Below are 18,813 nucleotides of genomic sequence, written 5' to 3' on the forward strand. Positions count from 1 at the left end.
CATAAACAAATATTTTATTTTATGTGCTGGAATGTGCAGAAAATAGGTTTAAATGTTAAACAAATTTCTTCCAGTCAGAGAATGTTGCATATAATTTAATTTTTGCTTGATGCATAAAGTTAAAAGATTAAAACTAATAAAACAAGTTTTAAAAAGAGGCTTTTCCATTTAATTACATTTTCTATGATGGATTATGCAGAAAAAGTAGAATTGGGCTGAAAGATCTATTGCTTTATCACCTATTCAGGTTGTAAATCGTGTTTTTAAAAAGTAACTAAATAATTAATTACTTTTGAAAATAAGTAATCAGTAAAGTAATGGGATTACTTTTTTGGGGAAGTAATCAGTAATTAGTTACTGATTACTTTTTTCAAGTAACTTGACCAACACTGGGTATAACCCAAAAAGGACTGTTGTTTACTTATCTGGCACTGATCCAAGTAAATAACTGTAATTTAACAAATTATTCTTAAAGAAACAGTTTTACTCTCCTCATTATTCATCTCGTGTTACGTCAGACTTATCTTGTGACCTACTGAGAGGTGCTGTATGCCTGGTTTGGGAACTTAAATATCAGCTACCAGAAAGCTTCTACTCAGATATCAATTGATCAGTATTAGTAATATAAGTTATTTATATAGTACTTTGCAAAAGTCTCAACCAAACCCTCACTTCTTTATATTTTTTAAGTAAAATGGTAAAGCAGGAGCAGCAATTTAGTCTAAACTGCTAACATGCATGGAAATACGGTACATAAAGCAAAACATAGTTTGCACAATTCTATTGAACTTGAGAGTCAATATTTGGTGTGAACACCTTTAGTCAACACAGCCTGAACTACCCTAGGCAAGCTTTCTGTTAATTTCTTTAGCTGGTCTTCATTAATAGTTCTTGAAGGACATCCAAGGCTCTTCTTTTCCTTTTGTTCTGCTCTTTGTCAACAATATTGAGGTCTGGTTTTTGGAGAGATCAGGCAATGACTGATCGGTGGCTCTTCAGTAGACTATGTGCATCTCTCAGGTCTCGTGTCAGGTCACTGCTGATTTTGTTCTCTCCATTTCTTAAGGACCCGTCTTTCAGATACTATTCATCCGCTGTAGATTTTTTTTTAGGCCTTGGCACTTCTTCTTATTCTGTCCTCTGTTTTTGTAGATTCCTAAAACATTTTAATTACACATTACACACCATGCCGATATGCATCAACTTTTCTGCTAACAGTTCTTTGGGAATCCCCTCATTGGGCCAAAAATACTATTTTATGCCTGTCAGACTGTGCTATTGCTCAAGGGAGTTGTCAGAATGGAATATTCCACTAGTTTCACCAAAAATACAATGTTCAGTTCTGCTGTTTCTTTAAAATCCCAGTGTTATTGAGCTGCAGAAAGACACTCAGATCTAAACATTCACAGCTAAAAAAAAGTATCTGTTATTCCACTGCACAAGATTTAGGGCTACACAAATATCAGAAGCATTTAAAGTTTGCTTTCTTGTGCAACATAATGTTGTTAAAGTTACTTTTACCAAGGTTTTCTAATCGATGTTAATAAAGGACAGACTATGTGGGCAGTTGAATTTTTCTTAACACTTAATAATGCTGCTGTTTTCTCACACCATGGCTTTCTGTGTCTTTTACTGATGAAACATACAAAAAATGAATGGAAAATCATGTTGTAGATTATTTTGTTGTAAATTGTCATAATGTGGTTCTTCAAGTGTATTTTCCCCACAAGTAGCTGCTCCTGTTGGCTGGTCAGTTGCTCCTCTCAGACGATCAGTGGGTGTTTTCCAGCAATTATCCACTTGCTCTTGGAGACCGTATGTGGCTGCTCTAAGACAGCATTCTGTTTGTAATCTAAAGACGGATACAGCTTTCCAAAATCCCTGATATCTGTTTGAACTGTACCTGTTTTGACCTTGATTACACTAGCAAACTGATACATAGATACAAACTAGGGGTGCAACGATACACAAAATTCACGGTTCGGTTCTTTATTTTTTGATATTTTTTCGATACAAAAAAATGTTCATGCCTTTTTAATTTATCATTTATTAAAATTATAAATATATATTTTAACTCAAAAGTACAGTTTTTAAATTTAATGTTGTTGAAACAACAAAATAATACAAAAAAATATATATCTGGTCGAGAAATCACTCATCTTTGGAAAAGAGAGTTTATTACAGAGAAATGTCTCTTTCCAAAATAAAAGCTATACTATGCTTCTTCTGGGCTATATTCTCAGCAGCATATTAAACATATCAGGTCCCCATAAGGAGAATCATGTGCTAACGGCTGTCTAAATGACTCTGGTAAAGTTTGTAGCATGGGTGCTTGTTGTTTTTGTCTGCTTCCACTTGTCTTTGCACTAGGATGATGTTGGTGTAAATGTGCAGTCATATTCATTGTGTTCTTGCTAGTGCTGTCAGCGTTAATCTCGTTAAAATGACATTAACGCCTTAACGGCGCAAATCTCCGTTAACGAGTTACTACAGATCACCCATGTGTGGGGCTGGACGGCCAACACCTTAACAAGCTAACTGTGCTAATGCACTAGTTCCCACCAATTGAGCATTGCGTGGCACATCCGACATACTGTTTTACTTTTGTCCATGATGCGCTTACCTTCAGGGTCATACTTCACATAAAAACCAAGATAGTTCCAAACAGTGTTGCCAACTCCTCAGTAAGGAAAATCGCTATTGGCTGTCCTAAAAGTTGCTAAATGACGTCATCGCCTAATTTGCATAATTGGTCATGCTAATATAATTGTAACCTACGTTGTTGGAAAGAGAAACGTCCTAAATGCATTTACAATTTATTTAGAACTACAAATTACATTTATTTTAGCAATTATTGGGTTTTTTTAATGTCACACTTCCAACCCTGCTCCTTTATCCGGGCTTGGACCGGCACTATGGTGGAGTTACTTTGTGTGTGTGTGTGTTTATAAGTAGTTTTAAACCTCGTGATCCACAAAACAGCATAACATTAAAGAAAAACTGACTGCGTTACAGTCAGTGCGGGAGCAGCGGCTTCACTCATGCGCGATTCATTCAGAAGCATAGGTGTGAACATCTTCTGCCCTGATAGCAGCTGGGGGAGGACTATCCTCCACCCGTGAGCGCTTTTGAACGGGCGAGGTGCCCACGGCAGCACCCGCTGCTTGTTGAGAGTAAAAGCGATACCCACTTTCACGTCAAAAAGTCGTCATTAATAAGTCTCCAATAACACCAAAAAAAGTCGCCAGATTTGTCGCTAGTCGCTTTTTAGAAAAAAGTCGCTAAGGGGGTCTGAAAACTCGCAACACTGGTTCCAAACGCCAGATCTGAATGAGGGTGGGGGAGGTTCATTTTCGGGTAGCGTGAAGGCAGTTGCCATGTTGCAACAAGCTTAGCTTCTGTCTTGCTAGCTTGCGCTGCGCTCAGTGGATCTGCACTCGACAGTGCAGCCTAGGCGGAGTAGTCGAACGCAGATCCACTGAGCGCTCAACACAGACAGCATCGTCAGAAGAAAAGTTGATAAAATAAATAAAACATTTTGTATTGTTTGATACATATGCGTACCAAACCGAAAAGCACTGTATCGAACAGTTCAATATCGATACGAGTATTGTTGCACCCCTAATACAAACATACACTGATTGGGTGTAACATTATGGCCACCTGCCTAATATTGTGTTGATCTCCCTTTTGCTACCAAAACAGCCCTGAGCTGTCAAGACATGTACTCCACTCAGTGTCCAACTCCTCAGTAGGGAAAATCGCTATTGGTTGTCCTAAAAGTCGCTAGAAGTCGCTAAATGATGTCATCGCCTAATTTGAATAATTGGCCATGCTAATGTAATTGTAACCTACGTTGTTGGAGAGAGAAATAACATCGTGGAAGAGACATAAAGTGAGTAAAAAAACGTCCTAAATGCATTTAGAATTAGAACTACAAATTAAATTTCTTTTAGCAATTATTGTTTTTTAATGTCACAATTCCAACCCTGATCCTTTACCCGGGCTTGGACCGACAAAAGTGACCCGAAATTGGCACTCTGGGAGAGTTACTTTGTGTGTGTGTGTGTGTGTGTGTGTTTATTAGTAGTTTTAAAAGTTGTGATCCACAAAACAGCATAACAGTAAAATAAGATCTGACTGCGTTACAGTCAGTGCGGGAGCAGCGGCTTCACTCATGCGCGATTCATTTGCAGTTTGGACGCATAGGTGTGAACATCTCCTGCCCTGATAGCAGCTGGGGGAGGACTATCCTCCGCCCGTGAGCGCTTTGGCACGGGTGAGGTGCACCGTGCCAAAGCACCGCTGCTTGTTGAGAGTAAGAGCGATACGCGTTTTCACATCAAAAAGTCGACATAAATAAGTCTCCAATAACACCAGAAAGTGTAGCCAGATTTGTCGCTTTTTAGAAAAAAAAGTCGCTAAAAGGGTCTGAAAACTCGCTAAATATAGCGACAAAGTCGCTAAGTTGGCAACACTGGCTGTCTTCAGCTTACTGCACCTTATATCAGTTGCACAGAAGTAGCTCTACATAATCTGGGCGCTACAGCTTTAAGTAGCTCCCGCGGACGGCAATCACTTTCTGCCAGACGATCACTTTCTAGCACAACACCTGGAACTAGGGGGCAAAACAATGGCATGAGTGTTGCTGTTTGCCTGAGGAAGAATAAAGTAGTCGTGGTAAGCCAATCACATGACCACTTCAAGATGACAAAGCAACAAGGTGATATTTAAACCAGTCTTTTAATTGTGTTGATAGGCCACGTAAAACCAGAGTCATGATAAACAATATATATGTAGTGTTTTTCCTCAATATTTTCGTCACGTTTACTGTGTAAGGACAGCACTAGCAAGCACTCTCTGCTATGACCAAAAAACACCAAACAAACAAACAAACAAAAAAAACCCACCCCTTTCATGTTGGTGGAAAAATGCACCATGTCGACCAATCAAAAAATGATATGGCAACATGACATTTGGTTGTTTAGAAAGAGGGGGAAGTTTTAGGAGTGACAGTGAGAGAGAGAGAGCAGAAAAAGAGAGAGAGAGCAAGTTTTGAGATGTAAGAGATTTGTGATGTTTAGCATCTTTGGAGTGTGTAGTTAATGTGTTGTCTTGTGTAGTTAGTGTGTAGTGTTGTAGATAGTTTTCTGCAGGTGTCAGGCTTGTGATGTTCTCCTTTATAGTGGACAGAAATTATTTTTTTTGGAGTGGCACAAATAATTTGTGTGGCATCTTATATTTGCATTTAAAGTCATGAAATATGATTCAGTAAACATGTTTGTGGTTTTTCGTCTGATTTTAGATCAACTGTGTTAATACAGTATGTCAAAATGAAAATATAAATATAAATTCAGACACGTGAGGTTGTGCTGAAAAGAATGATACCAAACAGGGTAAAGTAAATAGTTTTTAACAGTGAAATGAGGTAAAACCAAATGTAGTGAAAAATGGCCAATTACACCCTGGACCCCAAAGGGTTAATTTTTTTCCTAAGTAATGCAATAGTTACTTTTCAAGTAATTAATTACTTTTAGAATCTTGTAACTCAGTTACTAACTCAGTTACTTTTTTGAAGAAGTAACTAGTAACTATAATAAATTACTTTTTCAAAGTAACTTGCTCAACACTGCCCACCACTATTGTCTCATGCACAAACTTCAAGATGAAATAGGAGATACTAGTGGCCGTGCAGTCATAGGTGTAGAGTGAGTACATTAGAGTTCAATATACACCCCTGACGTAACGCCACGCTGCCGTCTGTGAAGGCTGCATGATGTTACACCACGCCACACTGGCCACACAGGTCACACCAGTCACACAAGTCACACCGCGCTACCGTCACACTGCCCGTCACACCCATCACACCGTGCTGCCTGCGTGGCTTAACTGGCAGCGCGGTTTCACGGGTAGCGTGGTTTAACGGGTAGCGCGGTTTAACAGGTAGCGCGGTATATTGGGTAGCGCGGTTTCACGGGTAGCGCGGTTTCACGGGTAGCGCGGTTTAACGGGTAGCGCGGTTTATCGGGTAGCGCGGTTTCACGGGTAGCGCGGTTTATCGGGTAGCGCGGTTTCACGGGTAGCGCGGTTTAACGGGCAGCAAGATTTCACGGGTACCACAGTTTCACGGCTAGCGTGGTTTGTCACTCCTGTCACACTGCGCTGTCTTTGAAGGGTATGGAAGTATGTTTTTTGTGTGAACTGACCATTTGAGATTCTCCGCCAGATGTACGGCTAGGAAACGGAAGCGATTCACTCTTTCCACAGCAGCGCCGTTGATGGTAATCGGGGTATGTGCTTTACTACACCTCCAGAAGTCCACCGTCATCTCTTCTGTTTTTCTGACATTGAGGGTGAGATGGTTCGCATTAAAGTTTAAAGGCACTGAGATCCTTCTTGTAACATCACCCTCACTATTGTGTCATCCGCAAACATCAAAATGAAATTGGAGATACTAGTGGCCGTGAAGTCAAAGGTGTAGAGTGAGTACATGAGAGTTCAGTATACACCCCTGACGTAACACCACGCTGCCGTCTGTGAAGGCTGCATGATGTTACACCGCGCCACACCGGTCACACAGGTCGCACCGTGCTGCCGTCACATCCGGGTTTCACCTTTGGTGATAAGACCCACCACTGTTGTATTGTCCGCCAGCTTCACATTGAAATTGGAGATACTAGTGGCCGTGCAGTCGTAGGTGTAGTGTGAGTACATGAAAGTGTACACCTCTGACGTAACACCACACTTCCGTCTACAAAGGCTGCGTAACGTCACACCAGTGACATCGGATACACAGGTCACATCTTGCTGCCGTCACATCGATCACACCGGGGTATTAAACCCACCACTATCGTCCGCAAACTTCACAATGAAATTGGAGATACTAGTTGCCGTGCAGTCGTAGGTGTAGAGTTCAATATACACCCCTGACGTAACACCACGCTGCCGTCTACGAAGGCTGCTTGACGTTACACCACGCCACACTGGCCACACCGCGCTGCCGTCACACCAGTCGCACCTCGCTGCTGCCTGCGAAGGTTGTATGACATCACATCAGTCACACAGATTAGAAACGCGCTGCCGTCACACTGCCCGTCACACCCACCAGACTGTGCTGCCTGCGTAGTTTAACTGGCATTTTCACAGGCAGCGGAGTTTCACAGGTAGCGCAGTTTAACGGCTAGCGTGGTTTGTCACTCTTGTCACACTGCGCCGTCTATGAAGGGGTATGTTGTTCATGTGAACTGACCATTTGAGATCCTCTGCCAGATGTACAGCTAGGAAACGGAAATTATTCACTCTTTCTACAGCAGCGCCGTTGATGGTGATGTGGGTATGTGCTTTACTACACCTCCAGAAGTCCACTATCATCTCTTCTGTTTTTGTGACATTGAGGGTGAGATGGTTCTCTTAGCATTAAAGTTTAAAGGCACTGAGATCCTTCTTGTAACCGTCTTGAAATGGCGTTACAAGCAACGGCGTTACTAACTGCGTTACCTTTTTCAGTAACAAGTAATCTAACTAATTACTATTCCTATCGTTACAACGCCGTTACCGTTTCTACCAAGAAAATGCGGAGCGGTTGCGTTACTATTTTTCAACAAACAGACGGTTGAACCTGTCTTCAGTGTTGCCAACTCCTCAGTAGGGAAAATTGCTATTGGTTGTCCTAAAAGTCGCTAGAAGTCGCTAAATGATGTCATCACCTAATTTGAATAATTGGCCATGCTAATGTAATTGTAACCTACGTTTTTGGAGAGAGAAATAACATCGTGGAAGAGGCATAAAGTGAGTAAAAAAAACGTCCTAAATGCATTTAGAATTTATTTAGAACTACAAATTAAATTTCTTTTAGCAATTATTGTTTTTTAATGTCACAATTCCAACCCTGATCCTTTACCCGGGCTTGGACCGACAAAAGTGACCCGAAATTGGCACTCTGGGAGAGTTACTTTGTGTGTGTGTGTGTGTTTATTAGTAGTTTTAAAAGTTGTGATCCACAAAACAGCATAACAGTAAAATAAGATCTGACTGCGTTACAGTCAGTGCGGGAGCAGCGGCTTCAGTCATGCGCAATTCATTTGCAGTTTGGACGCATAGGTGTGAACATCTCCTGCCCTGATAGCAGCTAGGGGAGGACTATCCTCCGCCCGTGAGCGGCACCGCTGCTTGTTGAGAGTAAGAGCGATACGCGCTTTCACATCAAAAAGTCGACATAAATAAGTCTCCAATAACACCAGAAAGTGTCGCCAGATTTGTCGCTTTTTAGAAAAAAAAGTCGCTAAGAGGGTCTGAAAACTCGCTAAATATAGCGACAAAGTCACTAAGTTGGCAACACTGACTCCACTACACCCCTGAAGGTGTGCTTTGCACCAAGATCCTTTAAGTCCTCTAAGTTGTGAGGTCTGGCCTCCATGGATTGGACTTGTTTGTCCAGCACATCCCAATGATGTTCAACTGGATTGACGTCTAGGAGGCAGCCTCGTTGTTGTGTTCCTCAAACCATTCCTGAACTATTTTTGCTTTGTTGCAAGGGCGGGTTATCCTGCTGAAAGAGGCCACAGCCGTCAGGGAATCATGAAGGGTTTGTATTGTCCACAACACTGCTTAGATAGGTAGCACATGTACGTGACCCTTTCGTGACTGAAAATCAAGAACACCCCAAAACAGCTGCACTATAGGAGATGCTCTCACCCAGTCTTCTCATCACAATCTGGCCCTTTTCACACTCACTCAAATACTTGCGCTTGCCCATTTTTCCTGCATCCAACACATCAACTTGTTCTTTAATAGATCCCATCTACTGACAGGTGCCATGATGAAAAGATAATGAGTGTTATTCACATCTCCTTTTTAGCGGTCTCAATGTTATACCTGATCTGTGTTGATATTACACACCATCCTCAGAAGAATTATAGTTTAGTTAAAATTATAAGGTTGTAAGGGGTTTTTTTTGTTTGTTTTTAATGGATTTTAATGGATTGTTAACTTCCCCCCTGTGTACACCCTCTGTACATAATTAATTCATGCTATCATGTTTACATACAGGACAGAACAACCGTTTATGCATGCACACAATTGCTACCAAAAACATAAACTCCTCAAGACTTTTTCATTTTAAATGAAGTTTTTAAATGCTAAATGTTAGCTTGTAGTGTGTTAATATTTTAATGTTATTATTTAGTTACATTCACAGTAAAAAGAGACTGGAATTACACATTAACGCCACCGGTCTTTTTCCCACCTTGTATATTTCTTGAACAGTCAGTCACTGGTTGTATGTTTAGACAAAACCAGTTTTGACAGCTTATGAATCATAATTGTTTAGGGAGTGACTTCTATCGACCTATGCATGGTTGTATAACATTCAAATCAACATTAGCTACTGAACCAATAGTTGTGTCTGAAAAACTGAAACCTGTATGGCCTGAAGTTGCACACTGGAGAACTATGATAAGGCATCTAATTGGTATCAACATACAATAGAACTGGAAATTCAACTTCTCACTTTCCTTTTTCAATCTTGTAAGAATAATAAAATGTACAGTACTTTTTAAAAAAGGACTGTAACAGAGTGTTCAATAATGATATTTTCTAAAGAAATTCCGTTACTTTGTTGACTGATTCTCAAAAAATGGTCAGTTGGCGATTGCAATTCATGAGAGCCTTACTTTGACGTGTCAGTAATTATTAGTTTGTCAACTTTTCACTCAATGGCAAGGCGACCTTGAGCCAACTCAATGAAAATCTGAGTAAAAATCCACAATTTACACCTCGTGCTTTTGTAAACAGCACGCGAGTCAGACAGACTGCATCTCGCAGACTGCATCACAAGTGCACAAAAGACAAAATCACAGTGACATACAGGTATCATCTGAATACATATTTATTAGATAAATATTAGGTTGTCACATCATCTAACTACATACAGTTCTGCAAGACTAAAAATCACAATTAGTTCCTTTATTTTCTCACCAGTTTAGAATATGAAATGATTGTACATACAATGTACAAACAGAGAGACAATGGCCACATTGCATGAATCACCTTAGATTGTATAATTTTTCCAACTGTTCATGATATTAAAAATTGTACAAACTATGGATTGGTTACAATCTTCTGGACCCGTCCCTCCCACCGTGCTTCTTCCTCACCTCCGAGCAGTTTTCTTTGTAACCGTTTTTTTTTTTTTATTGTTTGTTTTGCTTTGTATGTATTTTTTTATTTTTTAAATGTATTTGTTTTTTAAGTTTTTAGCTTTAGCACCTCAGAGTATGCAGGTGACAGACTAGAACACTTAGGCTAAATATTACATGTAAAACATTGCTGTCCCAGTTCCCGTAACAAAAGAGGTGAAAGTATAATACAGAGTGGGAACAAAATGCTGAGCGATACCCACAGACACTAACTAACAAGTTTCATTTTCCATATTCAGCCACTTCCAGTAGAGGGGTTGCAAGCTTTTTATTATTCTGAAGAAACAATGCACATTCCCAGGGAAAATGAATACATTTCTGTTCACATGTCTCTATATTAATTTACATATATACAGGCATCCTTGGGATGTTTGACCTGGTCTTAAAATCCTTTCCAGGTCAAACTAGTGAACGTGCCCTTCCTTTTTTTTGTTTTTGTTTTTAATTTTTAAATTTTTTATTAACTCGTTTTCTTTTTTCAACTGTTTTTTTCTTTTAAAACAACATCCCCCCCAGAGAAATGTCCCTTTATTGTGATTGTGCAACTACAAATTAGGGGTGCTGCCTTTTTCACCAATTTGAAAAGAAGAAGAAAAAGACTGAAATGATAAAGACTTCCGTGGGATTGTTTAAAAGTTTCAATTCAGATCGCGAAGAATGAAAACACACCAGTGAACTGTTGAAAGCACAGACTTTTGATTTGATGTTTCCTTGTGACTAAAATATGAAACAAGTTAGGGCTCTGAATAGGAAAAAACAAATTCCTTTTATAACATTTAAAAATAATGCGTACATGAAATCAGGATGGTTGATTCAGCACAATGCTACAATTGAAAGAAATTGGATTTCTAGCCTTACAGATTAATAAGAAAACCAGTACAAAATAATTTACCAAGAACAAAGGGGGATAAAAATGTATATGGTCTCATGCTTTTTAAAAAAAGCCACATTTTTTCTATAACAAAAATATAAACAATATCATGAATTTCTTTAAAATATGGTTGTGATATATCTTTAAAATACCACTGACAATTAGCAACAATTATGATATTCACATAGCTCACTAATTACACTGAAAGCCAGCTGACACCACATAATTCGAAAACCCATTACTGTTCAGCATCACTGACAAAGGTCAACATAAATTCATGAGCAGACAACATTGATCATTTTGAATCAATACATCGTAGCATGAGGGAAAATATTGCTTTGAACTGAGTGCAACGTCTGAAAACTGAAACGATGATACACAAGCACTTTGAGCTAATGCAAGGAAGGGGACAACAAATATTAGGACATGAACAGGTGGGAAAGCGACTCGGGGGAAACGACGATGACCTGCGATAGCTTATGAAATGCTTGGGCTGGCTACGCCCCGGCGTGGAGACGAGACAGCCGTATGCTGGTTTGGGAGCATATGTGGTTAAGTTGGACGACTAATGATCGAAGGACAAACATTATCAAGATGATACAAAAATATTCACAATGATATTTACAGTACAATAGCATTTCTTAAAAAATAATACATTTGCATACAGAACAGCACTCTTTTTTTAACATTAAAATGAAAACAAATGTGGCAAAAAGAAAGAAATCTGCACCAATACTGCTTTGAAAACCACTTCTTGAACAGCAGTGATGGATAAACTGTCCTCTACTTTATCTTTAAAACCAATATTACATCCAATCACGCTGACACACACACACACACACACTCACACACTTGCGTGCACACACTTTCAGTCTTTACAGGACCAAGCAAGCACAAACATTTCCATTCTCATCCCACTAACTTTGGTGATGTTGAGCAGTTTCCCAAAAGGTTTATGTATAGTTTAATTGTGCAGCAACAATAAAAAAAACAAAACATAATAAACATAACACAGTATATGCAGCAAATACATGATAAATGTACTGCTGACATCAACATCATCCCTTCAATGTTAGTGTTAAATAAAATCATACTAAACCTGACAGAAAATCATAAAACAAGCAAACAAAGAAGATCTGTGGAAACAGCAACTGATAAAAACCACACTATCTTTTGTTATCACCACTTGGAACAGCACTAGACAAGGGCTTGGCACACATGCACTTTGTAGATTACTTAAACAACATCATTTAACCGGGAAGAGAGATGTAATTCAGCAAAACTGCTGACAAGAGAAACACGATGGCTCATGCAGAGCTGATGGAAGGAGTTGTAGCAGGAAGCGACAAAGCAGGATCGTCACAGGAACCTAAACCTCGCACGTTGTACCTTACGTTTCCAATGAAATCCCTTCTTTGTACAAGGGACAATAACTTTACAATATGTAGATGGACAGATATGCTACTCTGTTATGAATGTTGTTTGGTGTAATTGGGGCAATTTCTTTTCATTTTCTGCTGTCGAAACCAAAAAGGAGGGACATCTATGTGTTTAAAAAATAGCACAATCGTAGACAAAGTGGATGCCGATCAGTCCCAAAAATATTTTTTAAAATCTTGGCAGAGGAGCAAAAATTTGTTTTAGAAAAGACATTTTGTCAAAGATGGGCACGTTGATCTTATTTTTTGTTTATTTTTGGAAAGGCAGATTTTTGTGTTTTTGCGTTGTCAGAATCTCTTGTGCTTTTAAATGATGTGTGGTGGACAAAAAAGTGCGATTAACCAGACCAGTCAGGGAATGGAGCTGCGACACCAGGAAGCTGTAGCCTCTCAGATTGGAATAAGATAAAACGCACTGGCCAGATAGCGCAGGTTTTTTCAGTTATTTTTCTGTTTTTTTACAGTGAATTCCTTTTTCTTCGGAAAAGGAAACAAAACACGAATAAAAAAAAAAATGCTACAACACGTTCCTAATAAGCACACATACACATGTGTGTGACATTAAAAAAAAAAAATCAACTGAGTATAGCTGCACAGTTCAAAGTTATCACCTCTGGGTGAGAGGGCAGGGAAAACCCTTGCCGTGTCTTTGAGTTGTAACCTCTTTCAGTCAATCTGTGCTGGCGAATGAAAGTTGTACAAGAGGAAGAAGAGAAAGGGAGTGCATCTTTGTGTTTATCAAGTACTGAGTGACCACCTTGGGTTCTCAGGGAAACTGCAGCAGTCAGTGATTATATGTTTCTGAATCGCCTCAGTTGTTTTCAAAGAGCGATAGAAGGTCATCGTTGCTATTGCTGGGGAGGTCTGGGGGATCCAGGTAGGACAACAGTTCATCTGGGTTAGCGAGCTCTGGAAGAAGCTGTATGGTAGAAGGAAGGACAACAAAAATTTGCTAAGTAAGTATTCAAGGAATCTCCTTGCATCAACTGTTAAATATGTCAGATTACAGATGTGAAGATTCTGATTGTTTCAGAGGACTTACGTCTAAGGACGGCTCAGGCATGTCTGACCCTGCTTGGCTGTCCAAACTGCTGGAGGGGTTGAAGGCCAGGTCGCTGTGAGGGTGGTTGTTGGGGCCAGGCTGCTGCTGTTGTTGCTGCTGTTGTTGAGGAGGAGGAGCTTGTCGTGAGGGCTGAGGAGGCCCGCTGTGGTGTAGCTGCTGCCCTGATTGGCTCCCAGGGTGTGGAGACGCGTGTAAACTCTGCTGCAGTGGACCATGCGGTTGGTCATTGCCAACAGAATGAGGTATCTGTAGAGTAAGAGAGGGGGAATAATTCAGAATAGCCATATACGTCTTTCAACCCGTTTCATTTTGTGACTGCTAACAACCTCCAACAAACACTTTATAAATAAAGCTAAAGCCATAATTTAGCTAGCTCAGCTAGCTTGGCTAACTTTATTAATATGTAAGTTATATGGAAGTGGAGCCAATTATTGTGAAGTTTAGTCATTCTGACTCAAGTTGCATATTTAATTTAGCTGTAGCCAGTAACTGTTTTTTATGCTAAGCTATGCTAACTGGTTGCTGCCAGTATTTTCCCACTTTTATAGATAGTCTATTTACAAAGTAAAGCAAAAAGAATACATTATGTAACAAAATATGACAGAGTCAGTATAATAGGAATTGTTGGTAAACTCACTGTGTCAGGCATATTGTGGGACAGTGGCTTGTCTTGTGCCATCAGGTTGTTGGGCATGTCAGGTGGGTGAGACAGCTGGGGACCATGCATGAAGTCATTCATCGACGTACCACCAGGGGTCCCGTGAGGAAAATCAAAGTTCCCATGGCTCTGGTAACTGTTGCCTAGACACAGACAGAATATGTTTAAAAATTTTTGTTGTTGCTCTGCTTTGTTTGCATAATTCTGGGTGCTACTGTACTTTTTGTACGTGTTTGAGCTACCTTGGCTTCCGTATTCGCTGTTATTGCCTCCTTGCCCAGAAGGAAGCGATGGGTATGGTGAGGGTCCGGGGCCAAGTTGAGCTATCATCTCCATCACATTAGGCATGATCATCTGGCTGGGACTCATCGTCTTAAACCTCTTTGCCAGTGGTCCATCTGGATCTTCTTTTATGTGAATTTCTGATTTTATAGCCACCGGCCGCCAACTACACGTCGGGTCAATTGTCACTTCCTCAAACTCAGAGCTGATAAAATGTAGATGAAATCAAATAGTTAAGTTAAAAGAAAAATACATATGCATATAAGATTGCACTGATGTTCCTATTTCTGCTTACTTTTGAATAGCATTCAGGATTCCCCACATGTACTGGTCCACCTCGAGTCCTTCTAACAACGCAGTTTTACTGAGGAAAAAAGAGAAATAGTATTTAAGAAAAAGTCATCTAAATAAGGCAAGTGCATCCTTAGCATTTTAACTCCTTAGACATACTTGCATACAGGACATCGCCATGTTCCCCGCTCACAGTTCAGTTGTAAATATGATTCCAAATCAAAACACTGCAAGAACAAGAAAATAGATTTTTTTAATGTATATTTCTATTTGTGTGTCACTGTTACTGTGATGGTGTATCCTTGAAGTCTTACCTGAACATGTTTGCAGTCATGCCCTCTTGCTGGAAGCTGTATTCGCCGGAAGGTGATTGGACATTTGAGCGAAACCTTGATGGCTGTCTGCTCCACGCCATCCTCCCCGTTTAATGTGGTATTGCCCGACGACGCTGCCACGCTACTGAAGTTCCTCTTTACTGTGAGGCAGGAGAAGAAACACAGTGAGTAAACAAGTACAGAGCAATGAGGACATAAGGGTGCAAAATGAACGTGAATACCTTTGGTGATGCAGTGCTCTGCAGGCAGAAGCCTCTTCTTCAGTAAGCCTTGGAGGACAGAGCGAACTGAGGGCCGATGGACCAGTTGTAGCACAAACAAGTGCGACTGGGGGGAAAAAACATCTAAGTGACTATCAAAGACATTCTCCTAAGGTGTATCTGTTTTATCCATTCTTTACTGTTTCATCAGTTGTGTAAAAAAAAAAAAAAAGAGACATGACAGATCCCTTTTGTTATTTTCTTGCTTTTAGCATTAAATATCATCTGATGGGAAACATTTTGCATTTCACTTTGATTTACCTGAGTGGATTTGTATGAGCTTGTTTATTTTTTTTTCATTAGTTCTGGAAATGTGTGTACTCACGCAGCAGCAGGCAGTGACTGTGATCTGGATCGTGTTCCTTCCAGGCTGGCATACATGTTTCAAGTGCAGGGGTTTGTGGGAGGTCTTGTTGTCTCCCCGCTCGATTGTGAGTGGCGTGGCGTTGACGCTGACTTGGACAGATGCCGGCCAGTTCGTGTTCATCTGACGGTCTTCGTGGTGGTAGCACTTAAACTGCAGCTCCAGGTCCGACCTGCACAGATAAAATATAAAGCGGTAACGGTTCTGGAGGGTTACTGTATGCAATACATGAGTTAGAATAACAGCAATTCATTCTCACACAATAACAGGGAAAATCTTTGAGGTAATATATAACATTAATTGGAGACTAAACTTAGCATATAATCTCAGCTTGGCAGTAGGAGAAATCCTCATATCAGGACTCTTGACTTGAATTGACTTTTACTTAAGATGGTGATGAAGGAAATTGCAATACTCCAGAAAATTCTGAAAATTAATGCCTTAATGATCCTTACTTGTCACGTTCCTGGGAAAAGGGTTGTGTTTTTTTTAATCTAATGTTCTTGGCAAGTAATGAAAATTAATAAGAGAATATTTACAGCCTAAAAGACCCATATAATTGTTAAAGTGGATGGGGGAAAAAAAGCAGTAGTACATAAATATGCATTACCTCCACATGAGTGTCTGGTGTACAGAGGGCCGTAAATGGAAGACGTGGTTGCTGACAGCCAGGTTATGTTCTAGCCTGAAGGGCTCTAGGACTACTCCATCCCGCACTGGGAACGTCAGACGCAGTTCCTCGTTGTGGCTTGCTGTTTTTGGAGATAAGAACCAACCTTAAATCACAGACTTAAAAAAAAAAAAGAAGTTTAAAAACGCTTGACCTTACTGTTCATTGATTAATTACTGACCTGGTGGGGGAGGGAGTGCGGTGATATTTGGTTTAATGTCAGGAGGGAAGGGTGGCTTCACATCCTGGTTTGGCGACAGGTACGGCGGGATGTTACTTCCTGGTGTCATTGGAGGAGTAGGGTTTCCTGGCACAGGCGAGTGAGGGTAGTTCCCCACTGGCCTTGGAGGCTATATAAAACACAAATTGAGTTGTAAATCAACTACTTAAATCACTAAAGAGTACATTCAAGTGTATAATTTTAAATTTTAATAAACTGGTACCAAAGTAGACTTACCCCATTCATATTTCCCTGGTTGTACTGATATCCACTCCCAGAGAAGTTATTTGTTTGGCCATTGAAAGGTGGCTCTTGCTGTGATTTTAATTAAACAAATAATTTGTCAAATTTACACCATTATTAGCTAAAAAAATGTCAGTGAGACTTTGATAAAACTGCATATTCAATATGAAATACACCATCACATTTTTATTGAATAGCTTTAACACTGCACCTTATAGTACTGGCCTATGGCACCACTGGGTGGTGGGTATTGGCCTTGCAGCTGCTGTCCTGGCATCCTCGGGCCAGGGTAGTTGGGGGATGGCAGCGGCCTGGAGGCATTTGGTGTGGGATATTGGCCCTGCTGGTTAGGGAACTGGTTGTTTGGTCCATACTGCTGCCCACCATAGTTTGGCTGTGGAATCAGTGACCGGGACATACATTCAGCATATAGCAACGGAGCTACATATTTAAGGTGACACTATTGAATCCACTCACCTCCCCTGGGTACGGTCTTTTTATGCCCTGCATACCCATGCCCTGAGCCCGAGGACCTGCATAGCCTTGCTGAGGCATCCTTTGACCGTGTGCCCCAAAAGGCCCCATGCCTTGGCCCCTGGGTTGGTTCATTCCCATTGGAGGCCCGCTCATGTTGGATGCATTCATGCCTGTGCCCATGTTTCCAGGAAGGGATGGAGGGCCGCGGGGTCCTGGCTGGTTCATGAACTGACTGTTGTATGCCTGATTTGGCCCCATCTGGAAAGAGGAACTCATCTGAGAGACAAAAATGAATTTGATCAACCACCTCAGACTTAACTGTCAATATTACGCAGTTTCTGTTGAATCAAAAAATTTTATAGATAACAAACAAACACAAAAAAACTCCACCAGAAAGAAACAAAATGGTATTAAAGTCTGAGAAACAGTTTGTTTGCTTCTGTTGCAAATAAATGTGGTACTCCAGCTTGCTATTGTTAGCATTAAAGGGATAGAGCCAAAAGTCAAAGTTGATGAATTCTAAGTAGTCTGACACGTGCACAAAATGCAACAGTTTGCATTCAGTCTATCAGTTTGTGCGTCATCCTACCGGTCCATATTGGTTCATGTCCTTATTCTGGGTTTCCTGCAGGGCGGCTACAGTTGCTGTTGCAGTGGCAGTTGCGGTGGCAGCAGCAGCAGCAACTGCAGCTGCGGCGGCAGCAGCGGCAGGCTGGGTGAAGTCAGAGGGAGGACGGGAGTGCGGAGGGATGCCCATTCCACCGGGTCCAGCATTCGGCCCTCCAGGGTAACTATAAGAATAAGCAAAAAGATATTAAAGAAGTTCTAGAGAAGAGAATGAATTAAAGTAATTGTCTGAATTAGTTCTTTAAGCATTTTTTAATCACTCCAGTGACCATCAGCAATCCATCTACTGGTTACTTACTTGCCACCAAAGCCTCCTCCTCCAGGGTAGTTGGGTCGACCGTACATCCCCTGCTGCATATAGGCCGGGTTTGAGTTGCCTTTGTTGGGGAACTGCTGCTGCGGACCGGGGAACTGAGGAGAGTTCATACCTGGAGTGTTACCAGACATACTCGAGGCCATAGGGTTACCACCAGGGTTCATGGGATTGTTGCTGTTGGCCATGGGATTCCCCAACACCTGTTCCACATTAGGAATAGAGGGAAAAACACATGTAAATGTTTCACTGATTTCAGATGAGGTTCAATTCAGAATACCACTGCCAAATACAAAAATCTGCAGGTGGTATTATTACAGCTATTAAATATAAAGACTTGGAACAGGCACATTTTTACTCTTAAGCAAAAAGGGGATCTCACCTGGCTCTGGGAAGTGTTGGTCACACCCCACACGGTGGTCACCACAGACACTGAACCGGGAGGCTGGTTGGTGTTTTGCTGCCAGGGAACTGAGTCATAGGGAAAAGACCCATCTCTGCAGG

At 40.8% G+C, this 18,813-nt stretch overlaps 1 protein-coding gene across 3 annotated transcripts in view; it reads right to left on the reverse strand.

The window, feature by feature from the left end:
• Positions 1-9,868: 9,868 nt before the first annotated feature.
• The window catches only part of LOC102780220 (zinc finger MIZ domain-containing protein 1-like), a 110,316-nt gene continuing 101,371 nt past the window's right edge, over positions 9,869-18,813 (reverse strand). For all 3 annotated transcript variants that reach the window (XM_087844707.1, XM_087844708.1, XM_087844709.1), the window contains 17 exons: positions 18,692-18,806; positions 18,295-18,512; positions 17,959-18,160; positions 17,370-17,645; positions 17,104-17,286; positions 16,887-16,964; positions 16,611-16,779; positions 16,370-16,511; positions 15,721-15,931; positions 15,357-15,462; positions 15,115-15,275; positions 14,960-15,027; positions 14,805-14,873; positions 14,470-14,714; positions 14,207-14,370; positions 13,549-13,815; positions 9,869-13,425 (listed from right to left, as the gene is read on the reverse strand). In XM_087844707.1, coding sequence (XP_087700833.1) covers positions 13,318-13,425; positions 13,549-13,815; positions 14,207-14,370; positions 14,470-14,714; positions 14,805-14,873; positions 14,960-15,027; positions 15,115-15,275; positions 15,357-15,462; positions 15,721-15,931; positions 16,370-16,511; positions 16,611-16,779; positions 16,887-16,964; positions 17,104-17,286; positions 17,370-17,645; positions 17,959-18,160; positions 18,295-18,512; positions 18,692-18,806 — 2,782 coding nt within the window. In that variant the 3' untranslated portion in view covers positions 9,869-13,317. The remainder of the gene's footprint in view (positions 13,426-13,548; positions 13,816-14,206; positions 14,371-14,469; positions 14,715-14,804; positions 14,874-14,959; positions 15,028-15,114; positions 15,276-15,356; positions 15,463-15,720; positions 15,932-16,369; positions 16,512-16,610; positions 16,780-16,886; positions 16,965-17,103; positions 17,287-17,369; positions 17,646-17,958; positions 18,161-18,294; positions 18,513-18,691; positions 18,807-18,813) is intronic.

The sequence above is a fragment of the Neolamprologus brichardi genome, chromosome 8, assembly GCF_056152115.1.
Source record: "Neolamprologus brichardi isolate AB-2024 chromosome 8, ASM5615211v1, whole genome shotgun sequence".
NCBI classification, from domain to species: Eukaryota; Metazoa; Chordata; class Actinopteri; order Cichliformes; family Cichlidae; genus Neolamprologus; species Neolamprologus brichardi.